Source organism: Rana temporaria, chromosome 10, assembly GCF_905171775.1.
Source record: "Rana temporaria chromosome 10, aRanTem1.1, whole genome shotgun sequence".
Lineage (NCBI taxonomy): Eukaryota > Metazoa > Chordata > Amphibia > Anura > Ranidae > Rana > Rana temporaria.
The window spans coordinates 28,891,811-28,917,148 of record NC_053498.1 but is presented as its reverse complement, the minus strand read 5'-3'; the positions used below and the strand labels follow the sequence as shown (position 1 = coordinate 28,917,148).

General features: G+C 43.8%; 1 protein-coding gene across 1 annotated transcript in view; it reads right to left on the bottom strand.

Annotated features, from left to right (window-relative positions):
* The window catches only part of TOMM40 (translocase of outer mitochondrial membrane 40), a 31,504-nt gene extending 16,617 nt beyond the window's left edge, over nucleotides 1-14,887 (bottom strand). The window contains exons 1-4 of the mRNA XM_040327458.1: nucleotides 14,780-14,887; nucleotides 11,683-11,886; nucleotides 4,848-4,915; nucleotides 2,982-3,074 (exon numbers count right to left, since the gene is read on the bottom strand). Of these exons, the coding sequence (XP_040183392.1) occupies nucleotides 2,982-3,074; nucleotides 4,848-4,915; nucleotides 11,683-11,881 (360 nt within the window). The 5' untranslated portion in view covers nucleotides 11,882-11,886; nucleotides 14,780-14,887. The remainder of the gene's footprint in view (nucleotides 1-2,981; nucleotides 3,075-4,847; nucleotides 4,916-11,682; nucleotides 11,887-14,779) is intronic.
* Nucleotides 14,888-25,338: the final 10,451 nt, after the last annotated feature.

Below are 25,338 nucleotides of genomic sequence, written 5' to 3'. Positions count from 1 at the left end.
AAGTCCAAGGAATTGTCTGTAGACCTCCGAGACAGGATTGTATGGAGGCACAGATCTAGGGAAGGGTACAGAAAAATTCCTGCAGCATTGAAGGTCCCAATGAACACAGTGACCTCAATCATCTGTACATGGAAGAGGTTTGGAACCACCATGACTCTTTCTAGAGCGGGCCGCCCGGCCAAACTGAGCGATCGGGGGAGAATGGCCTTAGTCAGGGAGGTGACCAAGAACCTGATGATCACTCTGACAGAGCTCCAACGTTTCTGTGGAGAGAGGAGAAACTTCCAGAAAAATAACAGTGTCCACCAATTAGGCCTGTATGGTAGAGTGACCCAACAGAAGCCACGTAACAGCCCACTTGAAGATTGCAAAAAGGCACTTAAAGGACTCTCAGACCCTGAGAAACAAAATTCTGTGGTCTGATGAAACAAACATTGAACTCTCTGGCCTGAATGGTAAGCATCATGTCTGGAGGAAACCAGGCACCGCTTATCACCTGGCTAATACAGTGAAGCATGGTGGTGGCAGCATCATCTGGCTCGAGGGAAAGATGAATACAGCAATGTATAGAGACATCCTTGATGAAAACCTGTTTCAGAGCACTCTGGACTTCAGACTGGGGCAAAGGTTCATCTTCCAACAGCACAACAACCCTAAGCACACAGCCAAGAAACTCTGTGAATGTCCTTGAGTGGCCCAGACTTGAACCCAATTGAGCATCTCTGGAGAGATCTGAAAATGGCTGTGCACTGACACTCCCCATCCAACCTGATGGAGCTTGAGAGGTCCTGCAAAGAAGAATGGAAACTGCCCAAAAATAGGTGTGCCAAGCTTGTAGCATCATACTCAAAAAAACTTGAGGCTGCAATTGGTGCCAAAGATGCTTCAAAGTATTGAGTAAAGGATGTGAATACTTATGTACATGGGATTTATTTTTTATATACATTTTAAAATATTTCAAACTTCTTTCATGTTATCATTATATGGATTAAATTAATTATTTTCCTCAAAAATCTACATTTTGGAATAAGGCTGTTACATAACAAAATGTGGAAGATGTAAAGCACCGTTAAATACTTTTCGAATGCACTGTATAGGATCCCGACCCTTCCCTATTTACTCAACACAGGCATATGTATCCCAAACCTGTTGAAACCACCTCAATTACCCTGGGGAAGAGACAAGTTAAAGACAACAAGCCAAGTGAAGACTTTACTGCTTACAGCAAAAGCACTCCCAATAAATTGCCTTGGTTCTATCGGAATGAGTTTTCTTTTACTTCTGAATATGAAGCCCTTGTGTGTGCTGACATAAGTACACAAGTTATTTGAAAATTTTGGTTGCTACTTGTGAGGATGGGAATTTACATTCTCCCCCTCATCTTTTTTGTGCCCCCCTTCAGCCCCTTCTCCACATCTCATCCTTGAATATTTTGAAAGCCACTTGTACTTTGGTGGCCATATTCTTTCAGACACTTCCAGTTAGGTTCTCCGTTTTGCAGCAATTATTGATGCTGTGCAATGAGAGCATTTAGCTTGAAGGTTACCTGAACAGTTGTGATGTACCTAAATGTATATTCTACTGTATTAGGAACGTGCACAAGATTTGCTGCATTTCATTGGCTTTCTGTTCATAAAAGCATTGCATTGTCTCCCCTGCATGAGTTTCTGGTTAAAAAAAAAAAAAAACTGCAGCTTTCACCAATGTGGAGCAATGCACCTGTCATAGCTGTAGGTCATTTGTTTTTTTCGGCTTGGCTTTAGGAGGTATGTAGTGTTCCCCTATCCTGCCCTGTTGCTAGGACGCTACCATGATGCTGTTTAGTATACTGCTTTGTCCCCAACATCACAAAAGTGAGCTCCGATGCAAAACCACAAACATGCATGGTGTTCTATCTTCACTGTCATAGCAGTGCTGAGCTCAGACCTACTGTGATTGGTGAGGGGATAAAGAATGCACATGCAGGGTATTAACTGGGGGGGAGCGCTCCTGTGATTGTCGGGACAAACAGTTTAAGCTGGAAGCAACTTAGCAACCAGGCAGGATGGAAGAACACCATCTTTGGGAGTTTTTAGGCCAGGCTTCAAAAGGTACATTTTTTAGTCAAAGCTGTACGGTTTGCTTTTATTTACTGGCACCCCTTAACTGCACTGGCAGTTTATTGTAAATATGAACTAGCCTTTTAAATGAGGGTTTACTTAAAGGGGTTATAAAAGGTTCAAGCATTTATTTTTTTAAATAACCAACATGTCATACTTGCCTCCACTGTGCAGTTTGTTTTGCACAGAGTGGCCCAGATCCTCCTATTTTGGGGTCCCTCGGCAGCTGTCTCGGCTCCTTCCCGCATCAGCCAACCCCCTTCATGGGAAGCTCTCTACCAAGGGGGTTAGCTTGCAGACGCGCTACCGTGATACAGCCGACAGCTATAGCCGCCAACTGTATCACTCGGCCCAGCACGCCGCATCATTGGTTTGATTGACAGCAGTGGGAGCATCAGATGTTTTTTTCACCTTAATGCATTTAAGTTGAAAAAATATGAATCTTTACAACCCCTTTAAAATAAAGAGAAGGGTGGCCTTTATTATATCTTCCAGCAAGTAAGAATGTGTTCTAGGGGAACAAAGGGGACTGAAATGTGGGCAAAAGAGATCTATAAGAAGAATGCACCAGTAATTACAGGACTTTTTCTTCCTTTTTTTAAAAAAAAAACAGCCATGCAGAGAGAGAAAATCTACATCTGTGCTATGTATAAAACAAAATGTGCCTTTTCCAAATCAATATAACTTTTATATAAAATAATGTATCAGAAAAAATTAAATAACCAACACTAATGAAATAATTGTATCCATATCTTATTTACAAAGAGTAGATGGCCATTTAGTCATATGACACAATTACAGTATATATGGTAAGAATCTACAGCTTTATGTGAACTTTAAAAAACATTTTTAGTGCAGTTCAGTTAGAGATTATAATTTCACCTCTGCTGGGCTCAGCTGCTTTGTTCCAACATATGTGGCTCCAAAATGATAATTTGAATCCCCGACAGTACTGAGTGAGATCGTATGGTTTACCTGAAAGACAAAACAAGAAAAATGAGTTAAACCGATATGGTATGTGTGCCAGGCCATCTGTCAAAAGGGACTGAAAGCGGCTCTAAGTCACAAACTAATTTAAAAACTCTCTACATCAAGTAAATACTGTAACTATTACATTGATTCTGCATAAGACTGCCATCTCCTGTGTTATGCGACACCGCTCAACACTACAGAAGGTGCTGCTTGAGTCAGGGGCCATATGTGGAGATATACCATTAGTAATAAGCAAACCATTTATTTCCTACTATAGAAGGCCACTACCAGCCTGAAGAAAGGGTTCAACAGCCACAATAAGGACCCGATTGGACTACCCATTGTCCTTTACGAAGTGGCGGATGTCAGTCTACATGTGTCCATTGACTCCCATCGGCATCCGATCTGATCCACTAAAAACAGACAGATGGGAATACGTTCGCCATCAGTCTGGCAGATCGGATGACAGCCAAATGGAAATGGACATCCGACCACCCCATAGAGAACAGCAGGCTGTGTCACCAGCATAGCGATCCCCGCTGAGCAGGCAGATACGCTTGATGGATTCCGCTCCGTCTGAAAGGGGCCTAACTAACTGCTTATAAACAGGGCAGCCATCACACATTTTGGGGCCCCTTACACAGCTTTAGGCAGGGCCCCCCTGGAGCAGAGAACAGGGGGGGGGGATGCTGACGGAAAAAAAAACAAGTGTAATCCCTTCTCTCCTGATAATAAGCGGTGGGATGCAAAAATAAAAAAAACAGGAGGGGTCCATTGGGCCCTTTACAGGTGTAATGCAAAAAAATAAAAATAAAAATAATAATAATAATAATAATAATAATAATAAAAAAAAAAAAAAAAAAACGGGGAGGGGGGCCAGCCAGGCCCCTGGGGACCCTTACAGGTGTAATGCCTGTACCCCCCTGATGGCAGCCTTGCTTATAAAGTGTGAGCTGGAATTTGGATTCAATTTTGTTAGTAACACCCCCGTCCCCCCAGATAAACTACTTCAATTTAAAATTACAGTAAATCCTTGGTTTGAGAGCCTTTTGCAAGACAAGCAAAATGTTTTGGTAAATTTTGACTTGATATACAAGTAGCGTCATGTCACAACTGAGTGTAAAAGAAGAGAGGAGCCTTCCAAGTGTAGCAATATGGTTACATTTAATGAAGGTACAACATTTAGCAACATATTGCTACACTTAGAGTTGCCACTCTTCTCTTTTGTACTCTGTAGCTCCTGATGGATTTTGCTTCTAGTCCCCTTGGGGAGGCTTCTATTTGTGGATGGACATGTTATGGTTACACAACTTATCACATTGCTACAAACTTTTTATATGGACTATAAACTAAAAAGGACTTATAAATAAATGGTTGTGGAACAAATCATCTGAGTTCCCATAATTTCTTATGAGGAAATTTGCTTTGATATACAAGTGCTTTGGATTAAAAGCATGTTTCTGGAACCAATTATGCTCGCAATCCAAGGTTTTACTGTATCTCTCTTGCTCCTTCCAACAGGAAGAAATATATAGTATTTTTTTTACAAAAGTACCATGCAATCTGGTTACAGTGCATTTTAAAACAATGCATGCACTACTTTTGGTGCAGTATGGTACAATTTTAGCTTAATCAAAATGAATGGTCTAAAAATCGCACAGAACCACATGTGAATTGCACAGTTCGTTCCTGCACGAGCATGGTATGATCCGGCCCTAAATGCATCATTACGTATATCTTTATTTTTGATCATAGATACGCTTTAGTGGGCCTTACCTGGAAAAAGTTACTCAACCCTTTATTTACAGTAAGTTTCACACCTTCCATCTGCATGGGGAATAATTCTGTGAGAAGAAAACAAATCAGGGAAATACATACACATGAGTTTGGAATCTGACAAGAGACAGACACATGCTTTACAATTCATTTGCACTTAGGAGACAGTCTACTTTGGGTCAGTGATGCACTCCATCATAGTGATGCACCAATGAAATGCGCAGAGGGGAGGGGGGCTCAAGTTCTAACACTACCTGCAAATGAAACTTGGCCCATCCAGAATGGACTGGCATTTGGACACAATGGCCCAGATTCACAGACACTTACGCCGACGTATCTTCTGATACGCCGCGTAAGTGAACAGATGCGCCGTCGTATCTCTGCGCCTAATTCTTAATAGAAGATACGCCTCAATTTTGGCCTCATCCGACCGACGTATGGCTACATGATACATGTCTGACAGGTATACTTCCTTTACCACTTCCGGGAGCCTCAGCCACGAAAATTGACGTCACAGCTGGGGCTCCTTACCTCCTCCTTCCCCTGTCACCAGGCCAGTAAGAGAGGAGCGGGGCCTCGCGCATGCGCATTAGCAGTAGCCTAAAGGCTACACTGCCAGGTACCCTTACACGCAAGGGTGGCGAAAGCATCCTACAGCTGATAGAAACATCAGCTGTGGTGTCCACATCGCTGGACTTCAGGACAGGCAAGTGTCCTATTAAAAGCCAGCAGCTGCATTCTGTGTAACTGCTGGTTTAAAAAAAAAATATTTGGGCGGACCTCAGCTTTAAAAAGGTGTTTTTTGACACTTGCCTGCAATCTTGCCTTGCTAAATCCAATACGTAGGATCTACAAGGTTCCACTGTATGTGGGAATGTAGCCACACTCATCTGTGCACTCCTGAGGACTACATTCATACATGCCTATGCATCCAGTGCCGCCATTTAAATGCATTGGAAACCTCCCCATTAATTCTTTGCTGGCCCTCAGCATCTGACACTGGTATAGGGTAATGGATGAAAATGGGTCAGTGTACCCATTAAAAAGAGACACGTGCAATGGTTCCTGGGATTTGTAGTGTAGGGACAGCAGTGCACGTAACCGCAATATACGTGCACTGCTCGTAACTAGAAAACCAGAAACCAACACTGCTAAATAAAATGACCTTTAGGCCCCTTTCACACTTATACGACTTCTCCCACGATTTGGGACTGCAAAGTATCATGACAAGTCGTTTCCCATGATTTCCAATGACAACCATTCATATTAGTACGAATTCAAAGTAGTTCCTGCACTACTTTGGTCCGATTTTGATGCCACTTACACAGGTATTCCCTGAAATCGAGGTAAAAATCATGAATAGTGGCAAAATAACGCAGTAAAATCACAAGACTTTGAAGTCGCAGTAGTATGAAAGGGGCCTTACCCATATAAATTTTGCCTTTTTTTTCCCATATAATTTTTTATTATTAAATATACATACAATAATGTCAAAATAATCCATAAAGTATCAAAAATAGGAAAACGCACAAAACAAATAAACCTTGCACCTCTCGGACTAAAGTAGCTTAGCATATAATAAATAAAACTTTATAGACATAGATACATTTTACACATCAAGTTGATCACCACTAATATCAATCATTAAACTGTGGCAGCTTCCTCTATACAGCTATAACACACTAATTTCTTCTCTTCTACTCTTTGTTCCCATAGATCTCCTCTACCTCACTTGTTTCCACTAGGAAAACAATCACATACCGTATTTATCGGCGTATATCGCGCACTTTTTTGCCCTGAATATCAGGGCAAAATCGTGGGTGCGCGATATACGCCGATAGCCGCTTTCCCGCGCCGAGTTTTGAATACTGCGCCGACATATAGCGAGCGCAGTACACTCGGGTATAGTCGGCCAGTCTCGGCTTCTTCCGCGGTCACGTCCTGGACGTGAGCGCGACAGTTGCCGAGCCTGCCCGAGTGTACTGCGCTCGGTATATGCTGGCGCAGTATTCAAAACTCGGCGCGGGAAACGAGCGGGGAGGAAGCGAGGACGCCGCAGAAGGGCGCCGGACCCGCCGAAGAGGACACCGGACCCGACGAGGCCGCCCATGGACGCCGCGCAAGACACCAAAACTGTAAGTACAAAAATAACTTTTTCCACAGGATTGGGGGTCACTTTAGGGGTGCGCGGTATACGCGGGATCGCGTTATACCACGATAAATACGGTAGTTGATTACTAGTATCTAACAAACATGACCATATTTTATCAAACCTTTGTGGTGTACTTCTATGCTTATATGTTATTTTTTTCTCTTTTAAGCGTATAACTACGTTTCTCAACCCATTGTTTATGGGTTGGAGGATCAGCAGATGACCATTTTTGTAGAATAACTTTACGTGCCAAATATAGGGATCTTATCCACATAATATGCATCTCTACTGGTAACGTTCCATCGGGGATTATTCCCTGTAGTGCAAGTTTAGGTGTTCCTATTATCTCAGTGGAGCATAATAAATTGAAAGTTACAAATATCCCCCCCCTCCAATAATAAAGCTTTGGGCATCGTCAGAGCATGTGGATAAGAGAACCATTAAAAAAATTATGGGGTTTTATATTTTCCCCCAAGCATAGTGGGCCAGATTCTCAGAAGAAGTACGCCGGAGTATCAGTAGATACTCTTTCAAATTTCCCGCGTCGTATCTTTAGTTTGAATTCTCAAACCAAGATACAACGGTATTTGGGTAAGATCCGACAGGCGTACGGCTTTGTAAGCCTTCAGATCTTAGGATGCAATACTTCGGCGCCCGCTGGGTGGAGTTCGCGTCTTCTTCCGCGTTGGGTATGCTAATTAGCTGGTTACGGCGATCCACAAGGGTACGCGCGGTCGTCGCATTCTCTTACGTCGTCGCTAGTCGGCTTTTCCCGGCGTATAGTTAAGGCTGCTATTTCTTGGCTTATATTTAGACTTGCCATGTTAAAGTATGGCCGTCGTTCCCGCGTCAAATTTTAATTTTTTTTTTTGCGTAAGTCGTCCGTGAAAAGGAAAGGACGTAACGCACGTCGCCGTTCAAAAAATTACGTCGGTGCGACGTCATTTCGCGCAAAGCACGGCGGGAAATTTCAAAACGGAGCATGCGCAGTACGTTCAGCGCGGGAACATGCCTAATTTATATGATACATGCCCCATTTGAATTAGGCGGGCTTGCGCCGGACGGATTTACGCAATGCCGCCGCAAGTTTACAGGCAAGTGCTTTGTGAATCAAGCACTTGCCCGTAAAACTTGCGGCGGTGTAATGTAAATGCGATACGTTACGCCGCCGGAATTCTACGTGAATCTGGCCCAGAGTTTTTATGTGTGGCATAATGAGCCCTGTGTATGATATAAAGCTGGGACAACCTTTGGGAGGGTGAGAGGGATGTCCTGGGAAGCGTTTCCAGGGCATGTGTCCAATCCTCCTCATCTAGATCCTCTGTCTCCTTGCAACCTGACAAAACTATTTAATGTTTTTCAGTGTTCTCTATTATTTGTAAATTAGAATAAAGGTCTCCTATTAATCCTCGTTTTGTGCAAGAAACCAAAGTTGCCTTTGATAGTATTTTAGTGTTTATACTGTAGTTGGATTTTTGAGCTCTGAGTCTGTAATGTGTGGCGTATTTGAAGATATTGGTAGAAATTTGTATTCGTTAACTGATAACGATCTTTTAATATCTCAAAAGGAAGTAAAATGTCCCCTTCATATAACTGATACAGGAATATTATACCCGCTTTTTTCCAATCGATAATTCCGAAAGTCTATTCAGTTCATAGAGGTAGTAGTTGTCCCATATAGGCACATGTTTTGTATAGCCCTCATGTTGAGTAATAGTTCAGACTGCTTCCCATACCCTATGAATCAAATGAAAAGTAGGCAATTTTCTTTTATTACAAAAGTGGTGAGTTACCATTAGTTGAACTAAAGGATGTTTAAGGCCCCATGCACACGAGATGCTGCTAAACTCGAGTTCAAAGGCATTTGGGCATTTTTTTCAACTGCCCCTGAACACATTTAATGTTATCCTATGTGTCCATGCACACAATCACGTTTTTTGGCATTTTAAAGCAGTTGGGTTTATGTCCGTTTTTTCAGACGCAAAATTTTGGGTTCAGAAGCATTTTATTTTTGCGTTTTAAACTTTGGGAGGGTCTACAATGTCTTTGAGATAAGCACTGACAGCCGCAAACGCGGTAAAACGCTGCAAAACGCTGCGCAATTCGCGGCAAAAACTGGTGTTTTAAACGCCGGTTTTTGCCTTTGAAAACGTGAGTTTAGAGGTGTTTGTAATTGCTTCTCGTGTGCATGGGGCCTAAGTTGTGATATTATCTTCTGTGTAGGGTCCTGCATGTTCACTACCTCCCAGCTTTGCCAGTGTTGCAATAAAATATAATCTTGGGTTGGGTATTGGCAATTCCCCCCTTATCTATAGGCTGTTGTAATGTTTCCAATTCTAGGTTTTCTACCCTTCCACACAAAGTCCCTAAAAACGGAATCGATAGTCCTAAATAATCGCATTGTCAACCATATGGGGGGGGGGGGGGGGGAGTTGTGTAGTACATATAGAATCTGGGGCATCCACACCATCTTCACCAAGTTCGCCTTTTCTACCATGGACAATGGGAATTTACTCCACGTTTTGTTCAGTTGTCTAAATTTGACAAGAGGGAGTATATTCTTGTCTGTGTATTCGGTAATATCTGATGCAATTACCACTTCCAAATATTTAAAATGATGTAACCAGGGCTATCCGATGAACCTGGTGTGGATGCTCCAAACTCACAGGGTCCAAAAGCAGCATTACGGATTTATCCCAGTTAATATTAAATCCTGAAAAGATCCATACAATTCTATTAAAGGGGTGGTTCACCCTAAAAACTACTTTTTTTTATTACACTGGCCCCCCACATTACAATACGATTAAGGCTATTATTTTTTTTTTGATGCTGTACATACCTTTGTACAGCATATTCACCCGTGCCTTCGGGGTTGCGAGTCCCGCGGGAGTGGGCGTTCCTAACATGTCTGTGATTGACGTTTTGACCAAAAACGAGCTCCCCCACCGTCGCGTAAGCCGCGTCACGATTGGCGAAAGGAGCCGAACGGCGATGCGCATGCACAGTATAGCGCCGACTCGCCGTTCGGCTCCTTTCGCCAACCGTGACGTGGCTTACGCGACGGGGGGAGCTCGTTTTTGGTCAAAACGTCAATCACAGACATGTTAGGAACGCCCACTCCCGCGGGACTCGCAACCCCAAAGCCACGGGTGAATATGCTGTACAAAGGTATGTACAGCATCAAAAAAATAATAATAGCCTTAATCGTATTGTAATGTGGGGGGCCAGTGTAATAAAAAAAAGTCGTTTTTAGGGTGAACCACCCCTTTAAGGACAGGGATGGATCCGTATCCCCCAGAAACACTAGAGTGCCATCTTATCTTCGCCTGTAGATCTGCAAAATCCAACCACATTTGTAGAGGAGCGGATAGCCTCAACCAATGGTTACATTTTGCCTTTAGTTATACTTAACAGGCATAGCATAGAAAGAAGGGGAGCTGTAGCTCCCTCTGTCAACCACCCATGGCTCACTGGAGAATGAGGGATGAGTAAGGCTGGTAAATCCTGTATTTGCCAAAGTTAGCAGCAAAGCACAAAGGGCATAAAGAAGAGCTTTCCCTATCTATATGCAGGATTTGCCCCCTGTAGTGTGTTAAATGTATGGGCTGTAACAGTAGGAGCTAGTGTCACGGTAAAACGGACACAGGGTATGCACAGTCGAGATGTGCAAAACTACAGAGCATAGCTGTGGACTGGAGAAGACTGCTTTTGCAGCTTTCTCCAGGTTTTGATAATCCAGGCTTTGTTCATTACCAGCAGGGTGTGTGTGCTCAGGTGAGCACAGCCCTTTATAATGAGAATGTAGGAAGATCTCGTGGCTCCCAGTTGGAGACAGCTCCACAGGAAGTCTCCAGGAATCAGAGAGGCTGTAGGAGACAGCCAGAACCTTGTGTAGACGCTAAAGGGAAGCCGTCTACAATGAGGAGTCCGCTGGTCTGGGTGACCAGGACAGCGCGCAGAAGTACTGCTACAGAGAGTCAGGTGGGCTACCATTTTCTGTTGTGTATTTCATAGGGAAGAACCCCCTGCATGGGAAAATGCTTGTTTGGATTTTTATGTTGCCTTTTTAATAAAAATGTGCTACCATGCCCTTAAACATAGTTCCTGGCTGGAGTGAATCGCTTAAAAATCGCATATCCCACTTGAGCCAACAACCCCCAACCTTACAGGGCAGACAGATGCATGTGAGCTGTCTGCTAGGTTACCTGAAAAAAATTCACATCCTGTACACCAGGTCTAATCTGGCAAAGATCTGCGGCAGTTTTCTATATTGAAAACTGCTGCAACCCATGCGTTAATTGGGAGCAGAACCCACTGTAGTTTCGAATATACTCAGAAACTTGGCAGGGGGCACCTGCATAGACCTGAAACAACAACCCTAACTGCTTTGTTAACATGGCCCATGCCACTCGCACCAGTTTCCTTCACCAAAGTTTTGATAATTGACCCCCCAAAAAATATCTATCAGAGGAACACAAGAGGCTGTCAATACAGCACATCCAAAGGAAAAAGTATAAAAAAGGTAAAGTGGAAAGATCTTCATGTTTGTGTCATTTTCTATAATTTTATATTTATAGATTCTCATTTCATACTTTTTCCATGAGGGAAAGAGTCAAATTGCAGAAGTTGCTGCATTTTCTTAAATACCGTCCTTACGATTATAGAACTCAATGTCTGACTCACCTTTGCATTTGCGGTGACACTCTTCAAAAGTTCCGGGATTAGGTAACCGCTCCTCCTGAGGTTCGTTCTTTTCCGCTACTTGTCCCAAGACAGAGACGGGGGGCATTGTGAAGCCAGGAGGCACAGATACTAAACCAGGTCCCACAGAGGACCCTGCAGGTGGGGGAGAGGGAGAGCTGGCAGCCAATACATTCCCCATGATTACTGTGAAAACAAAGTAGAGGAAAATAAATAAGGTAAGAAATATTTAGGGAGGACATTTTTTTTAGTTAAAAATAAAGCAACTCGTTATACTTGCCTGCTCTGTGCATTCATTTTGCACAGAGCAGCCCAGATCCTCCTCTTTTGGGGTTCCCCGCCGGGGCTTCTAGCTTCTCTTACCTTTGAACAACCACCGCTAGAAAGCTGTTAGGGGGAGGGGGGTACTCGTGCAGGCTTGATCCTGAACCACACTGTGTGTCTATTGACACACACAGTGCAGCTTGGCCCCACCCGCAGTCACTGGGTTTGAGTGACAGCAGTAGGAGCCAATGGCCGTGAGGGGGGAGGGAGAGCATTGCTGGACAGACTGATTTGAGCCTGATTTATTTATATGTATTTAAAGGGGGGGGGGGGGTGCACTTAAAAGGTCCTTTACCTTGAGGCAGATATTGAATTAAGGTAAAAAAAAAAAAATGTATCAGACTTTACAACCACTTTAACAAGATGTAGATCTCAATCTGATGGCTGTAGTCTAGGGCCGAAACAACTAATCGATTATGAAATTGATCGATTACAATTTTCATAATCCGGCAGTAACATAATGGGGTTAAAAAAAAAAAAAAAAACTAAAATTAGCACCTTATTAGTACAAAAAAGCAAATTGCTACTGTAAATATCACTTTCCCTGTCCCACAGTAAAAAAAATGAACCCCTTACAGTAGCGATTATTTGCTCTTTTTGTACTTATTTTTGTTTTTTTAACCCCATTATGTTACTACACATCTCAGGCCTGGGTCACACCTCAGGCCTTGGTGCTTTTTGCAGAAACACACTACAGTTCATTTACATGTTTTCCTATGGGACACGGTCACATCCATAATTTCTTCAGCTGCAAGGACCTTTTAACGCAAAATGGTGCTATTTTGTTTTTTTTTGGTTCAATTTACTTCAATGGAGAAGCTGCAGAAAAGCATGTAATGTGTTTTGCTGCAATTTGTGTCTTGTAATCTGTCCAACAACTTGCCTACTGTGCACAGACGAGATTTTAGCTTCCGGCACTGCGTCGCTTTAACTGACAATGGTAGTGCGACGTGGCTCCCAAACAAAATTGACGTCCTTTTTTTCCCCACAAACAGAGCTTTCTTTTGGTGGTATTTGATCGCCCGTGCGGTTTTTATTTTTTGGTCTATAAATAAAAAAAGAGCGTCAATTTTGCTATAATAAATATCCCATTTAAAAAAAAAAATATCTCAGTTTAGGCCGATACGTATTATTCTACATATTTAAAAAAAAAAAAAAAAAAAAAGCAATAACCTGGTTTGCGCAAAAGTTATATTGCCTACAAAATAGGGGACATAATGATTTATTTTTTACTAGGAATGGCGGCAATCTGCGTTTTTTTTCGGGACTGCAACATTATAGCGGCCACTTTTGACACATTTTTGGCACCATTCACATTTATACAGTGAACAGTGCTATAAATATGCATTGATTACTGTATAAACGTGACTGGCAGGGAAGGGGTTAACCACTAGGGGGCGTGGAAGGGGTTAAATGTGTAGCCTATTGAGTGTTCTAACTGTAGGGGGAGGGGGGTGACTGGGGGAGGTGACCGATCTGTCTCCCTATGTACAAGAGACACAGATCGGTCTCCTATTGCCTATTTTGTAGACAATATAACTTTTGCGCAAACCTCCCGTATACCGCACACTTTTTTTGCCCTGAAAATCAGGGCAAAATCGTGGGAGCGCGATATACGCCGATACCCGCGCCAAGTTTGAACACTGCGCCGGCATATACCGAGCACAGTACACTCATGTATAGTCGGGCAGGCTCGGCTCCTCTCGCGCTCACGTCCTGGACGTACAGGACGTGAGCGCGAGAGTAGCCAAGCCTGCCCGACTATACACGAGTGTACTGCGCTCGGTATATGCCGGCGCAGTGTTCAAACGGTTCAGACATTAATGGCTGTGTGTTGAGTTATTTTAAGAGGACAGCAAATGTACACTGTTATCCAAGCTGTACACTCACTACACAACATTGTAGCAAAGTGTCATTTCCTCAGTGTTGTCACATGAAAATATGTAATTAAATATTTACAATGAATGTGAGGGGTGTACTCACTTTTGTGAGATATTGTGTATGTAAAGCGCTGCATAAATTGTTGGTGCTATCTGCCCATCCCCCCCATTCATAAGGCTGCCTTGTGTCCCCGTTGGGGAGATTTCCCACCACTTCCTCTCCTTGAGACACAGCTGGAAGTCAACCTTATCACACACTTAATATCCAGGATGTATATAGCGCCAAGCGCTTTACAACATGGGGGCAGACAGTACACTTACAATACAAACCAATACACTTCCTGTTTCAGGGTGACAACACCGCCCCATAGATCTAGGGAGTGTTGTCACTCCAGGACAGGAAGTGTACTACTAGCAGGAATATATAGAGGAATAAAAGTCCTGTAAAGGGAAAACTAATGCAGGCGGCACCCCTGAGCTGTAATAGATGAGGTTTGTATTGTTGGGATTCATGTATTTCTATACTGTGGGGTGTAGACCCCTCAGGGATGACCACTAATGAGCACTGGGGGGTATTATTAGGTAGGTAAGTCCTATGACCTGGTACAGTAATCAGTCAGGGTGTCACCTCTTTATGTAGGCCATTAGGACAGGCCCCTCCCCCACTGACCCCCCCCCAGCCTCAGCCCACCTTGTACCCTCCTGAGGAGGCCAGCTGCAGTCCCTGGTATCAGTGTGCAGCCTCCTCCCTCCACCATGTCCCATTCATACTTCGTGTGCCAGCCTATGACTCACCCAGGCCGCCATCCCCCTCCGCTATCCCCGGGTACCCCTTCCCCCCGACTCCCTCTCCTTATTTTCCAGCCCAGCCTCACCTTTCCTCTCCTCTCCTGCGCTCTCCGGGCTTTTTCACATACACTCACACACGATACGAGCAACCAAGGCCGCTGGCCGTCCCAGCCCCGCCTCTTCTTCTTTGCTATTGACGGAGACGCGCTACCACGCCCCCTCGCTCTCTGCTCATTGGCCCGCTTCTTCCGTCAATCAGCCGGCGTCTTGCGGCGCAGCCTAGCTTTGGTGCCCAGGCGTCCCGCGATTGGCCCGGTCTCGGCAACCTTGGCTTCCTATTGGTCGGGGCCCGGCACCGAGGTCGTAGTGCAAGGTCATGTGAGCCGCCCCACAGTTCCACGCGCTTACAGGCTGGGGCTGCCATTTTTTTGGGTGGTTGCCATAGTTACGGTGACGTAATTTTAGGCGCCTAGCGATGACGTTTTTTCAGGGTTAATTAGTGACATTGAGGGTCGTAGGCTTGTGTTCCCAAACTTGTCCACCAGTACTGACAATAAAGAGACCCTGTCAGGCTCGAAACAGCTCCTAATGGCAATTTAACTCAATAGAAGAACATATACCCACCGCTCCGCCCTGTGTGTCCTACCTTCGGTGCCACAGCCTCCGTCAGGGCCCATGCACATGGTGCTTAGAGCTGCAGCGATAAAGGCTCAACACAAGGAACAACAGAAAACAATTGTTCTCTATGTGCCCCATTCATGGGGATAACAATTCAGTGCAATGTGTATGGACGCGTTTCGGCAAAAGGACGTAAACTTAATCAAACGCCTCCTACCCACTGTATAGACCAGTGGTGGCGAACCTTGGCACCCCAGATGTTTTGGAACTACATTTCCCATAATGCTCATGCACTCTGCAGTGTAGTTGAGTAGCATGGGAAATGTAGTTCCAAAACATCTGGAGTGCCAAGGTTCACCATCACTGGTATAGACAAATGACGGCGGGCGGGTGGCTCTCTTGTTCTGAGACATTGTCAAATGACCCTGTCCCATTCTCGCCGTGATTGCGTGTGGAAGCTCGCAAGTGCGCCAGTCTGCAGTGCGCCATGTACCTGGGGGGATACTGTGCCGCCCCAAAGGGGCATAGAATTGTTATTTAGATTGTTTCTCTGAACAATTTTCTATGGACGGGTATGTTTAATTCACATGCTGCCATCTAGTGACCTTTTGTGGTAATGCACCTATTTTCCATGTTTCTTTCTCTGATCTATGACACACCAGTGGCGTCACTAGGGTTGGTGTCACGTCCCCCCTCAGTACAGACCCCCCTCCACTAACTACAGACCCCCCTCCCGCAGTATAGATTCCCCCTACCTCAGTACAGACCCCCCCACTAAGTACAGACCCCCTCCATCAATATAGACCCCCTCCTCCAGTATAAACCTCCCCCATCAGTACACACCCCCACCTCACTGCAGACCTCCCAGCAGTACAGACACCCACCCCCAGTGCAGGCCCCCTCAGTTACAGACACCCCCCTCAGTTACAGACACCCCCCTCAGTTACAGACACCCCCCTCAGTTACAGACACCCCCCTCAGTTACAGACACCCTTCAGTACAGTACAGACACCCCCTCAGTTACAGACCCCCTTCAGTACAGTCAAGACACCCCCTCAGTTACAGACCCCCTTCAGTACAGTCAAGACACCCCCTCAGTTACAGACCCCCTTCAGTACAGTACAGACACCCCCTCAGTTACAGTACAGACACCCCCTCAGTTACAGACCCCCTTCAGTACAGTCAAGACACCCCCTCAGTTACAGACCCCCTTCAGTACAGTCAAGACACCCCCTCAGTTACAGACCCCCTTCAGTACAGTCAAGACACCCCCTCAGTTACAGACCCCCTTCAGTACAGTACAGACACCCCCTCAGTCACAGACCCCCCCTTGGTGCAAACCCCCCCCCTAGTGCAGACTCCAGTAGTACAGACAGCCCCCCCCCCAGCATTAGACGCCTCCCCTTACCTTACAGACCTCAGAACAGAGCAGCAGATACACACAGCGGTGTGTCCCTCGAGCGCGGGCTCCTCCTCCTCTGTGGATGTAAACAGAGGAGGGGCGGCGGCTTCTTTCCTGCTCCAGTGAGGGACACAGCTGCGGCGCGAGCCGCGTGGCACACAGGGCAGCGGGCGGGCGGTGTTAGTGTGGTGCTGCTACTCACGGGTGTCACAGCAGTGTCACCCCTCTGGTGGATGTCACCCGGGTGTGGCCCGCCCCCCCCCCCGCACCTGGCGAGCAATGCCGCTGTGACACACTTCCTTACTATGTAATGCTTCACCCTTTCTTCCTGTGTTTGTACTTCCTGTGTAATGGAGGCAGCTACAGGTCACATGTCATAAGTAAGCTACAGACAGTATCATCTTTTGACCGCTGTTGTGGAAATTTCTATTAATGTATGTTGTCAGATGTACCCCAGTGTCGGTTTTGCTGTAATGCGCTCATGTGAGCATATTCACACATACAGACGTTGGTGGAAGACCATTGGCGCAAACACCTTCTCATGGACACAGCAGATTTGCGCCCTCCTTTTAGGGATGTTCATTTATGCCTCAGCAAGGGACTGGCCACTTCTTGTCGACTGCATTAAATGACTCCGAGTGGACAGATCTGCGTACATGGGAACTATAGCATAATTATACGAAAATTATGGTTATCTGATCCATGATTAAGTATAGTTTGCGGCAGTGGCAGCAGTGAGTTGGTTTGCACATGGCTTTGTACAGTGGCCATGCTTTCTGATTCTTTTGTCTCTCAGAGCATGGCCACTGCACCCAGCCGTTTGCACACATCACTGTTAGCATTCTAGTTGAAACACATGTCTGTGATTGGTTCTTTTGTATACAAAATGTCTGATTGGCTGTTTTGTGAAGCCACCACCTTCTTTGTTACTAGGGTTGCCACCTTTTCTTCAAGCCAAACCCAAACACTTTTCTGGCGAACAGCATTTTTTTTTTTTTTTAGTATACACTAGACCAGGGATATGCAATTAGCGGCCCTCCAGCTGTTGCAGAACTACAAGTCCCATGAGCCCTAGCAGGACTTTGACAGCCACAAGCATGACACCCAGAGGCAGAGGCATGATGGAACTTGTAGTTTTGCAACAGCTGGAGGTCCGCTAATTGCATATCCTGGCACTAGACGATAGGATTGTTAAAGACCTTGGAGTGGGAGTGGACGGGGGGGTAGTGAGATGGACAATTCCAAAAAAAAATCAATGAATACTTTGCAAAACAGCCTGTTTAAATGTTAGGTTAAATCAGCCCAGGAGTGGAGTATTGCTTACCTTATGGGGTTGGTGGGCCTGGGTATAATACAGGGGTGTTGCTAGAACTATACAAGACCTGGGGCACCTTTGGGCACCCAAACTTAAGCAGTAATGTGGCATGCACAGCACGTCACAGTGAACACTGAGTGCTGGCCCTATTAGAGAGAACAGTGAATGGGCTTAAAGGAGTATGGTTTAATAAATCAAACCTTTGTGAACTAATTTGATTGCTGTGCCACAAGAAATAGTCTCACAAATATGCATACCCATCAGCACTATTATTTAAAAAAAAAAAAAAAAAATGAAACGCTACCATTACATATCATTTTATGTGCACTGAAAATAAACAGACAGCTAACTCTGAGCCTACCTTAAAGAAGACCGTCATTAAAAAAGCCAGGGACTGATTAGCAACCAGCAACTGTGGAGACAATGATCACTTTGGTCAGAAGTATGTAAAGTACAAATTTTGTGAATAGTGCAGGAGTCTGTTAAAGGGGAGTTCCAGTCCCCCCAAAAAAATGTTTTAAGCACTGCTCTGTAACTGTCAAAACCTGTAAATGAACATTTCTAACTGGTCATACTTTTTGCGCTTTTACTTTCTTTAAAAATAGTTATTTACTTACTGATCTCAGAAGCAGGCAGTTTCCATTTTAGTTGTGGTCAACCGAAGCCCTCTCGTGTTCATTTCCTGGATTTCTGTGCAGTCATCTACCCATCATGCACCTGCAAATCTCGCACATGCTCAGTAATGCCATCCTTCTTCCTGACAGATTGCTATGGCAATCTCGTGTCTGCGATGTCTGGGTGGCCGGGACAGAGCAGCTATCGAACAGCCAATTATGTGGCTTCTTAAGAAAGGGGGCGGAGCCGCATCGCGCAGCATAATCTAACTGTGGGCAGGGAGAAAGAGGAGCTTTCAGCAAACATTCAGAGATTGTTTTATAATTATAAAACAGTTAGATTGTTTTATAATCTAACCGTGTGCAGGGGGAGAGGAGCTTTCAGATGAGCATCAGCGATGTCTGAGTGGGTGGGACAGAGCAGCTATCGAACGCCAGCCAATAGAATGGGGTCAGGGCAGGCCGATATGTGTATGCGTCTCCACTTCCTTTCTTAAGAAGCCACATAATTGGCTGGTGTTGGATAGCTGCTCTGTCCCACTCACCCAGACATCGCTGATGACTTCTGAAAGCTCCTCTCCCTCTCTCCCTGCACACAGTTTGTTATAAAACAATCTAACTCTTTTATAATTATAAAACAATCTAACTGTGTGCAGGGAGAGAGAGAGAGATGCTTTCAGAAGTCATCAGCGATGTCTGGGTGGGTGGGACAGAGCAGCCATCGAACGCCAGCCAATTATGTGGCTTCTTAAGAAAGGGGGCGGATCCATTTCCACATAGCGGCCCGCCCTGACCCTATTCTATTGGCTGGCGTTCGATAGCTGCTCTGTCCCGCCCACCCAGACATCGCCGATGATGTCTGAAAGCTCCTCTCTCTCCCTGCACAGTTAGATTATGCTACGCGTTGCGGCTCCGCCCCCTTTCTTAAGAAGCTACATAATTGTCTGTTCGATAGCTGCTCTGTCCCGCCCACCCAGACATCGCTGATGACTTCTGAATGCTCTTCTCTCTCTCCCAAGAAACGCAAGATTTTGGTAGGAGGCGATTAAGGGATACATGACGTCGATATCCCAGGAACCCTTGTGACAATCGCCTAGGCTATTAGGACCAGGAAGCTATGAGGAAAAACGGGGAAAAAAGGTATTTACCAGCCAAAAAAATGTGCCCATTGTGAAAACTATGTGCTAAGGGCATGCAGCACAGCCAAACATAAAAAAAATGGGTGGAACTCCACTTTAAGCTGACCATACTCAGTTACTTTTTATTCAGCCAGTGGGCTGAACAAAAAAAAAAAAATAACTCGATCCAAGCAAATAAAGTACTGTAGATGGAGGAATCTCCATATTGGATTCTTTTTTTTTTTTTTTGCTACATTATACACAGTTCTTAAAGTCAAGAATATGGAAAGAATACATTTATTGCTCAGTGTGCTGCTCTGATATTTCAATAGCCTATAAAGGTCTTGGTGACTGCAAAAAGCACATAAAGAGTTTAGTCCATAAAAGGAAATCAGCTGTAAGAGAGGGCAGAGCTTAACAAAGAATTTATTTTTGTAGTTTAAAAAGTGATCTATTTTTTTTTTTTTTTTTTATTCTCTTTACAAGCCAATTTTATTAATTTTGTATTGCATAAAATATTAAAAGCATCAGAATTATACTCACAGCACTAATTGTGTGACTAAGAATGTAACAGTAGTTTTATCAATATATATTTATAAATGATATTGGGTCTGAGATCAAAAGTAACATTTCTGTCTTTGCAGATGACACCAAGCTATGCAGTGGAATAACGTCCTTACAGGATGTCTCCAATTTACAAGCCGACCTCAATGCTCTGTCTGATTGGGCGACTAAGTGGCAGATGAGGTTTAATGTAGATAAATGTAAAGTTATGCACTTGGGGGCTAAGAATATGCATGCATCATACATACTAGGGGGAGTACAACTGGGGGGGTCTGTAGTGGAGAAAGATCTGGGGGTTTTAGTTGATCATAAGCTCAATAATGGCATGCAATGCCAAGCTGCGGTTTCCAAAGCGAGCAAAGTCCTTTCTTGTATTAAGAGAGGTATGGACTCCAGAGACAGAGATATAATTTTGCCCCTGTACAAATCATTAGTAAGACCTCATCTGGAATATGCAGTTCAGTTTTGGGCACCAGTTCTCAAAAAGGATATAGGAGAACTGGAGAAAGTGCAGAGAAGAGCAACCAAATTGATAAGAGGCATGGAGGAGCTCAGCTATGAGGAAAGATTAGAGGAACTAGATTTATTCACTCTTGAGAAGAGGAGAATAAGGGGGGATATGATCAACATGTACAAATATATAAGAGGTCCATACAGTGAACTTGGTGTTGAGTTATTCACTTTACGGTCATCACTGAGGACAAGGGGGCACTCTTTACGTCTAGAGGAAAAGAGATTTCACCTCCAAATACGGAAAGGTTTTTTCACAGTAAGAGCTGTGAAAATGTGGAACAGACTCCCTCCAGAGGTGGTTCTGGCCAGATCAGTAGATTGCTTTAAGAAAGGTCTGGATTCTTTCCTAAATGTACAGAATATAACTGAGTACTAAGATTTGTAGGTAAAGTTGATCCAGGGTAAATCCGATTGCCTCTCGGGGGATCAGGAAGGAATTTTTTCCCCTGCTGTAGCAAATTGGATCATGCTCCGCTGGGGTTTTTTGCCTTCCTCTGGATCAACTGTGGGTATGAAGTTGGGTGTATAGGATTTTACTGTGTTTTTTTATTTTGTTTTTTGTGGTTGAACTGGATGGACTTGTGTCTTTTTTCAACCTGACTAACTATGTAACTATGTAATCAATCATACAAAGTGAGAGAATATCACAAATGTAGAGAATACCTAATAATTCCTTCTTTATTTATATATGCATTCTTTTTATTTATTTTCGTTTTTTTTTTTTTTTAGTTCCGCTCAGTCAATAACTTTCTTGGTGACTTTCTCATGGAAGATGGACCCCCATGGTCTCCATAGAAGTTTTAGCATCATCTGCGGATAAATGATTCCTTTTTATAGGTTTTTCATGCTATTCTTCTTTTCTTTTTTTTTTTTTTTTTTTTTTATATATATTATCAATTTTTATAAAGAGTAAGTTAATTTTACAACCAAAAAGAGGATGGGGGAATACATAAATTGAGCCCAACGTTTCCCCCCCACCATCTCATGACTCCACTGCCCCTTCTTTACTAATTTAAACCTGATGCTGCTTGACCTTTCTATAGCTCTCTCAGATTTTCCGCATATCCCCTGTTTTTTTTTTAACTCTTTCCAGTTTGCCCATTTGTCCCTGTGGTCTACGTTTTCCTCGTCAGCCCCGTCCTTCCACTCCTCCCTCCTGTAAGTATCCTCCACAGACTCCATCCACTGCCACACTTGTGGGCTTTCTGCTTCCCTCCACTTTTTAGGTATCAAACGTTTAGCTGCGTTAAGCAGATGGGGAGTCAGAGATCTTTTATATTCTATTATGCTCTCTTCCCCCCCATGGAACAGAACTACCCATGGGTCTTCTGTTATCTCCTTCTTGATTATTACCTTGATCAATGGCAGAATTTTTTTCCAGTAGTTTTTAATTACCGGACAGTCCCGCCATAGGTGAGCCATCGTCCCCCCTTACTGCACACCCTCTCCAACAGTCTGCTGACTGCCCTTCTCTATATTTGCTCATTTTGTCTGGGGTAGCGTACCACCCCGTTAAGCATTTAAAATTCATCTCAGCAGTCCTTACGTCTATTGCAGAGGTATGGATCATAATAATTCTTGTTACTGATGTTTTTTCTCTAGGTGCTTCCAATTCTCTTTCCCATTTTAGGATCTCTAACTCTTCCCTTTTAAACAGAAACCTATACATTTTGGAAATGTTGCCTTTAGAGCTAACAGTAGTGCAAAGTTTTTCAATCAGTGTATATTCCTAACATGGTCGAAGGGGTAGCGGTAGGCGCTTAATGAAGAGCGACAGCTGCATATATCGCCATTCATCCAGCCTCATGGATTCTATCTTAGCTTTAATCTCGTGACGTGTCAAAATCTTACCCTTTTGAATTATATCCCTAACCTGAATTCTATTTTTAATCCAATTCCCTCCCACCTCTTTAGTCCCTGGTGCAAAGTATTCATTATCTTTAAGATCCATCAGTGGGGAATTCAATTTTGATTTCAATTGTTTGTGTAGTCTATCCCAGATCCGAAGTGCGTTAAATGTAATTTCATGTGCGGAAGTGTCTAAAGTTCTGTATTGTGGTGGATTCCAGATTATTCTCCCCAATTGTGCCCTTGCGAGTGCGCATTCAATGTTAATCCATCTTTTGTCGTGGTTTTCTTTAGCCCACTCTATTACCCGTGTGAGGAACGTGTGCAACGTAATATTTTCTGATGTCTGGGACCGCCAATCCACCCATTTTCTTATTCTGTTTTAGTACTTGAGCAGAGATCCTCTGTTTTTTGTTTTTCCAAATGTAGTTCATCAGTAGGGAGTTTATTATTTTAATATATGTCTGTGGCAATGCTACTGGGACCATTTGAAATTTATAAATTATTTTTGGAATTAAGACCATTTTCACGACGTTTATCCTACCGAACCATGAAATTGGTCGGTAATAAATAGTATTAATTTCTCGTTTAATTTCATTTAACAGGGGGATATAGTTGACTCTATACATTTTCTTTAGGGAGTTTACAAGTTTTATACCGAGATAATTTATCTCTTTTTGCCAGGAGAAATTGAACGCCGTTTGAAGGTATCGTTTTTCCTCCTTAGAGATATTGACGTTCAAAATCTCCGTCTTGGATACATTCATTTTAAAATTTGAGACCTCACCATACTGTATAATGTTTGTCATTAGATTAGGGAGTGTGTTTCTGGGGCTACTTATAAAGAATAGAATATCGTCCGCGAAGGCGGCCAATTTGTGCTCTTCTTCAACTTTGACTCCCGAAATCTCAGAGTTGTTCCGTATCATTGCTAGAAGGGGTTCCAGCGAAAGAACAAAAAGGAGAGGGGACAGGGGGCACCCCTGCCTGGTCCCATTCCTCATCTCTAGGGGTGTGGCTAGGGTCCCATTGATTTTAATCCTGGTGCACGGGTGGTAGTACACAGTTTTAATCCGCCTCAACATCCTCGGGCCTATTCCTATATTTTCTAACGTTTGAGTCATGAGCCCCCAGTCTACCCTGTCAAACGCTTTTTCAGCGTCCACTGACAGGAGTAGACCAGGGGACCCACTGTCCTTGATTTGGAGAAGGAGAGCCATGACCCCATTGTCCTTACCCTCTCTGCCAGGTATGAAGCCCACCTGGTCCGGATGTACCATAGTTGTCATTATCCCCTTCATGCGTTCGGCCAAAATCTTAGCATACAATTTTGTATCTGCATTTAATAATGAGATGGGCTGAAAGCCTGAGCAGAGTGTATTGTCTTTTCCCTCTTTTTTTTATTACAGTAATTGTTGCTTCCAATGCCTCCCGACTCATCTCATAGTCAGCCCCCAACCCATTAAAGTAGTGGCAGAGTCTAGGTATCTAAATGGAACTGAACTTTTGCAAGTGAAAGGTCGTAAAGCCGTCTGGCCCTGGGCTTTTCCCCTTCGCTGAGTTTTTTAGGGCGAGGCCTATCTCCTCCTCCGTTATAGGCTCCTCCATTTTTGTGGTTGCTTGATCTTCTATCTTGGGCAGGTTTGCTTTCTGTAGTACTGCTCTTATTTTGGCCTCTTTCTCGCCGGGGTTCCACTTCTTTTGTTGTATGGCGTATAGGCCTTCGTAGTAGTTTCTGAAAACTTCGGCTATATCCCTAGTTGAGTTGGCTAATTCTCCATTCTTTTTTTGGATCTTTTCAATAAAGTTTCTAGTTTTCTTTTTTTGTACCATTCTAGCTAAGTGCTTACTGGGTTTGTTCCCCCATATGTATCTTTCTCTGTCCCTTCTATTTAATAGTCTCCTTGTTTCTTGCTCTAAAAGTGCTCTATATTCATCTCTTTTTAGAGTCAATGCGTGGAGGGTTTCTCTTTTGACCCTGTGTTTTATGGTCTTGTTCCAACTTATAAATTTCTTCTATTAAAGTTTTTAATTTGCTGGTACTTTTTCTTTTTCCTTGCTCCCTCAGCAATAAAGATCCCTCTTATAAACGCTTTGTGAGCATCTCATAGGGATGCCCCCGACATCCCCTCCGTATCGTTCTCCCGGAAATAGAATTCCAGTTCCTTTTGGACTCTCCCTACCACCTCTTTGTCTTCAAGTAAACTTTCGTCCAGTCTCCACGCCGGTGGATTTGTTTTCTGTAGTGATGTACTAATTTTTATAGTTATAGGGGCATGATCAGAGATTGTCATGATCTCAATTCCTGTATCGATTACCCTATCAAGTAGTCTATGATCTATGAGGATATAATCTATCCTCGAGTATGTCCCGTGCACAGGGGAGTAAAAAGTGTAGTCACAGGTTTTGGGATGTAGGGTTCGCCATATATCTATCAATTGGTTATGTGACATTCGTTGTTTCAGTTCTTTTAATTGTTCACCATTAGTCCCCTGGACGAACTATCGAGTACAGGATCCATACAGCAATTGAGATCCCCCATTAATACCACATGCCCTACCTCAAAATCTTTTAATTTTCTTAGGATTTTACTCACATATTTGACTGGATTCACATTGGGGGCATAGACGTTTGCCAGGGTGAAATCCACCCC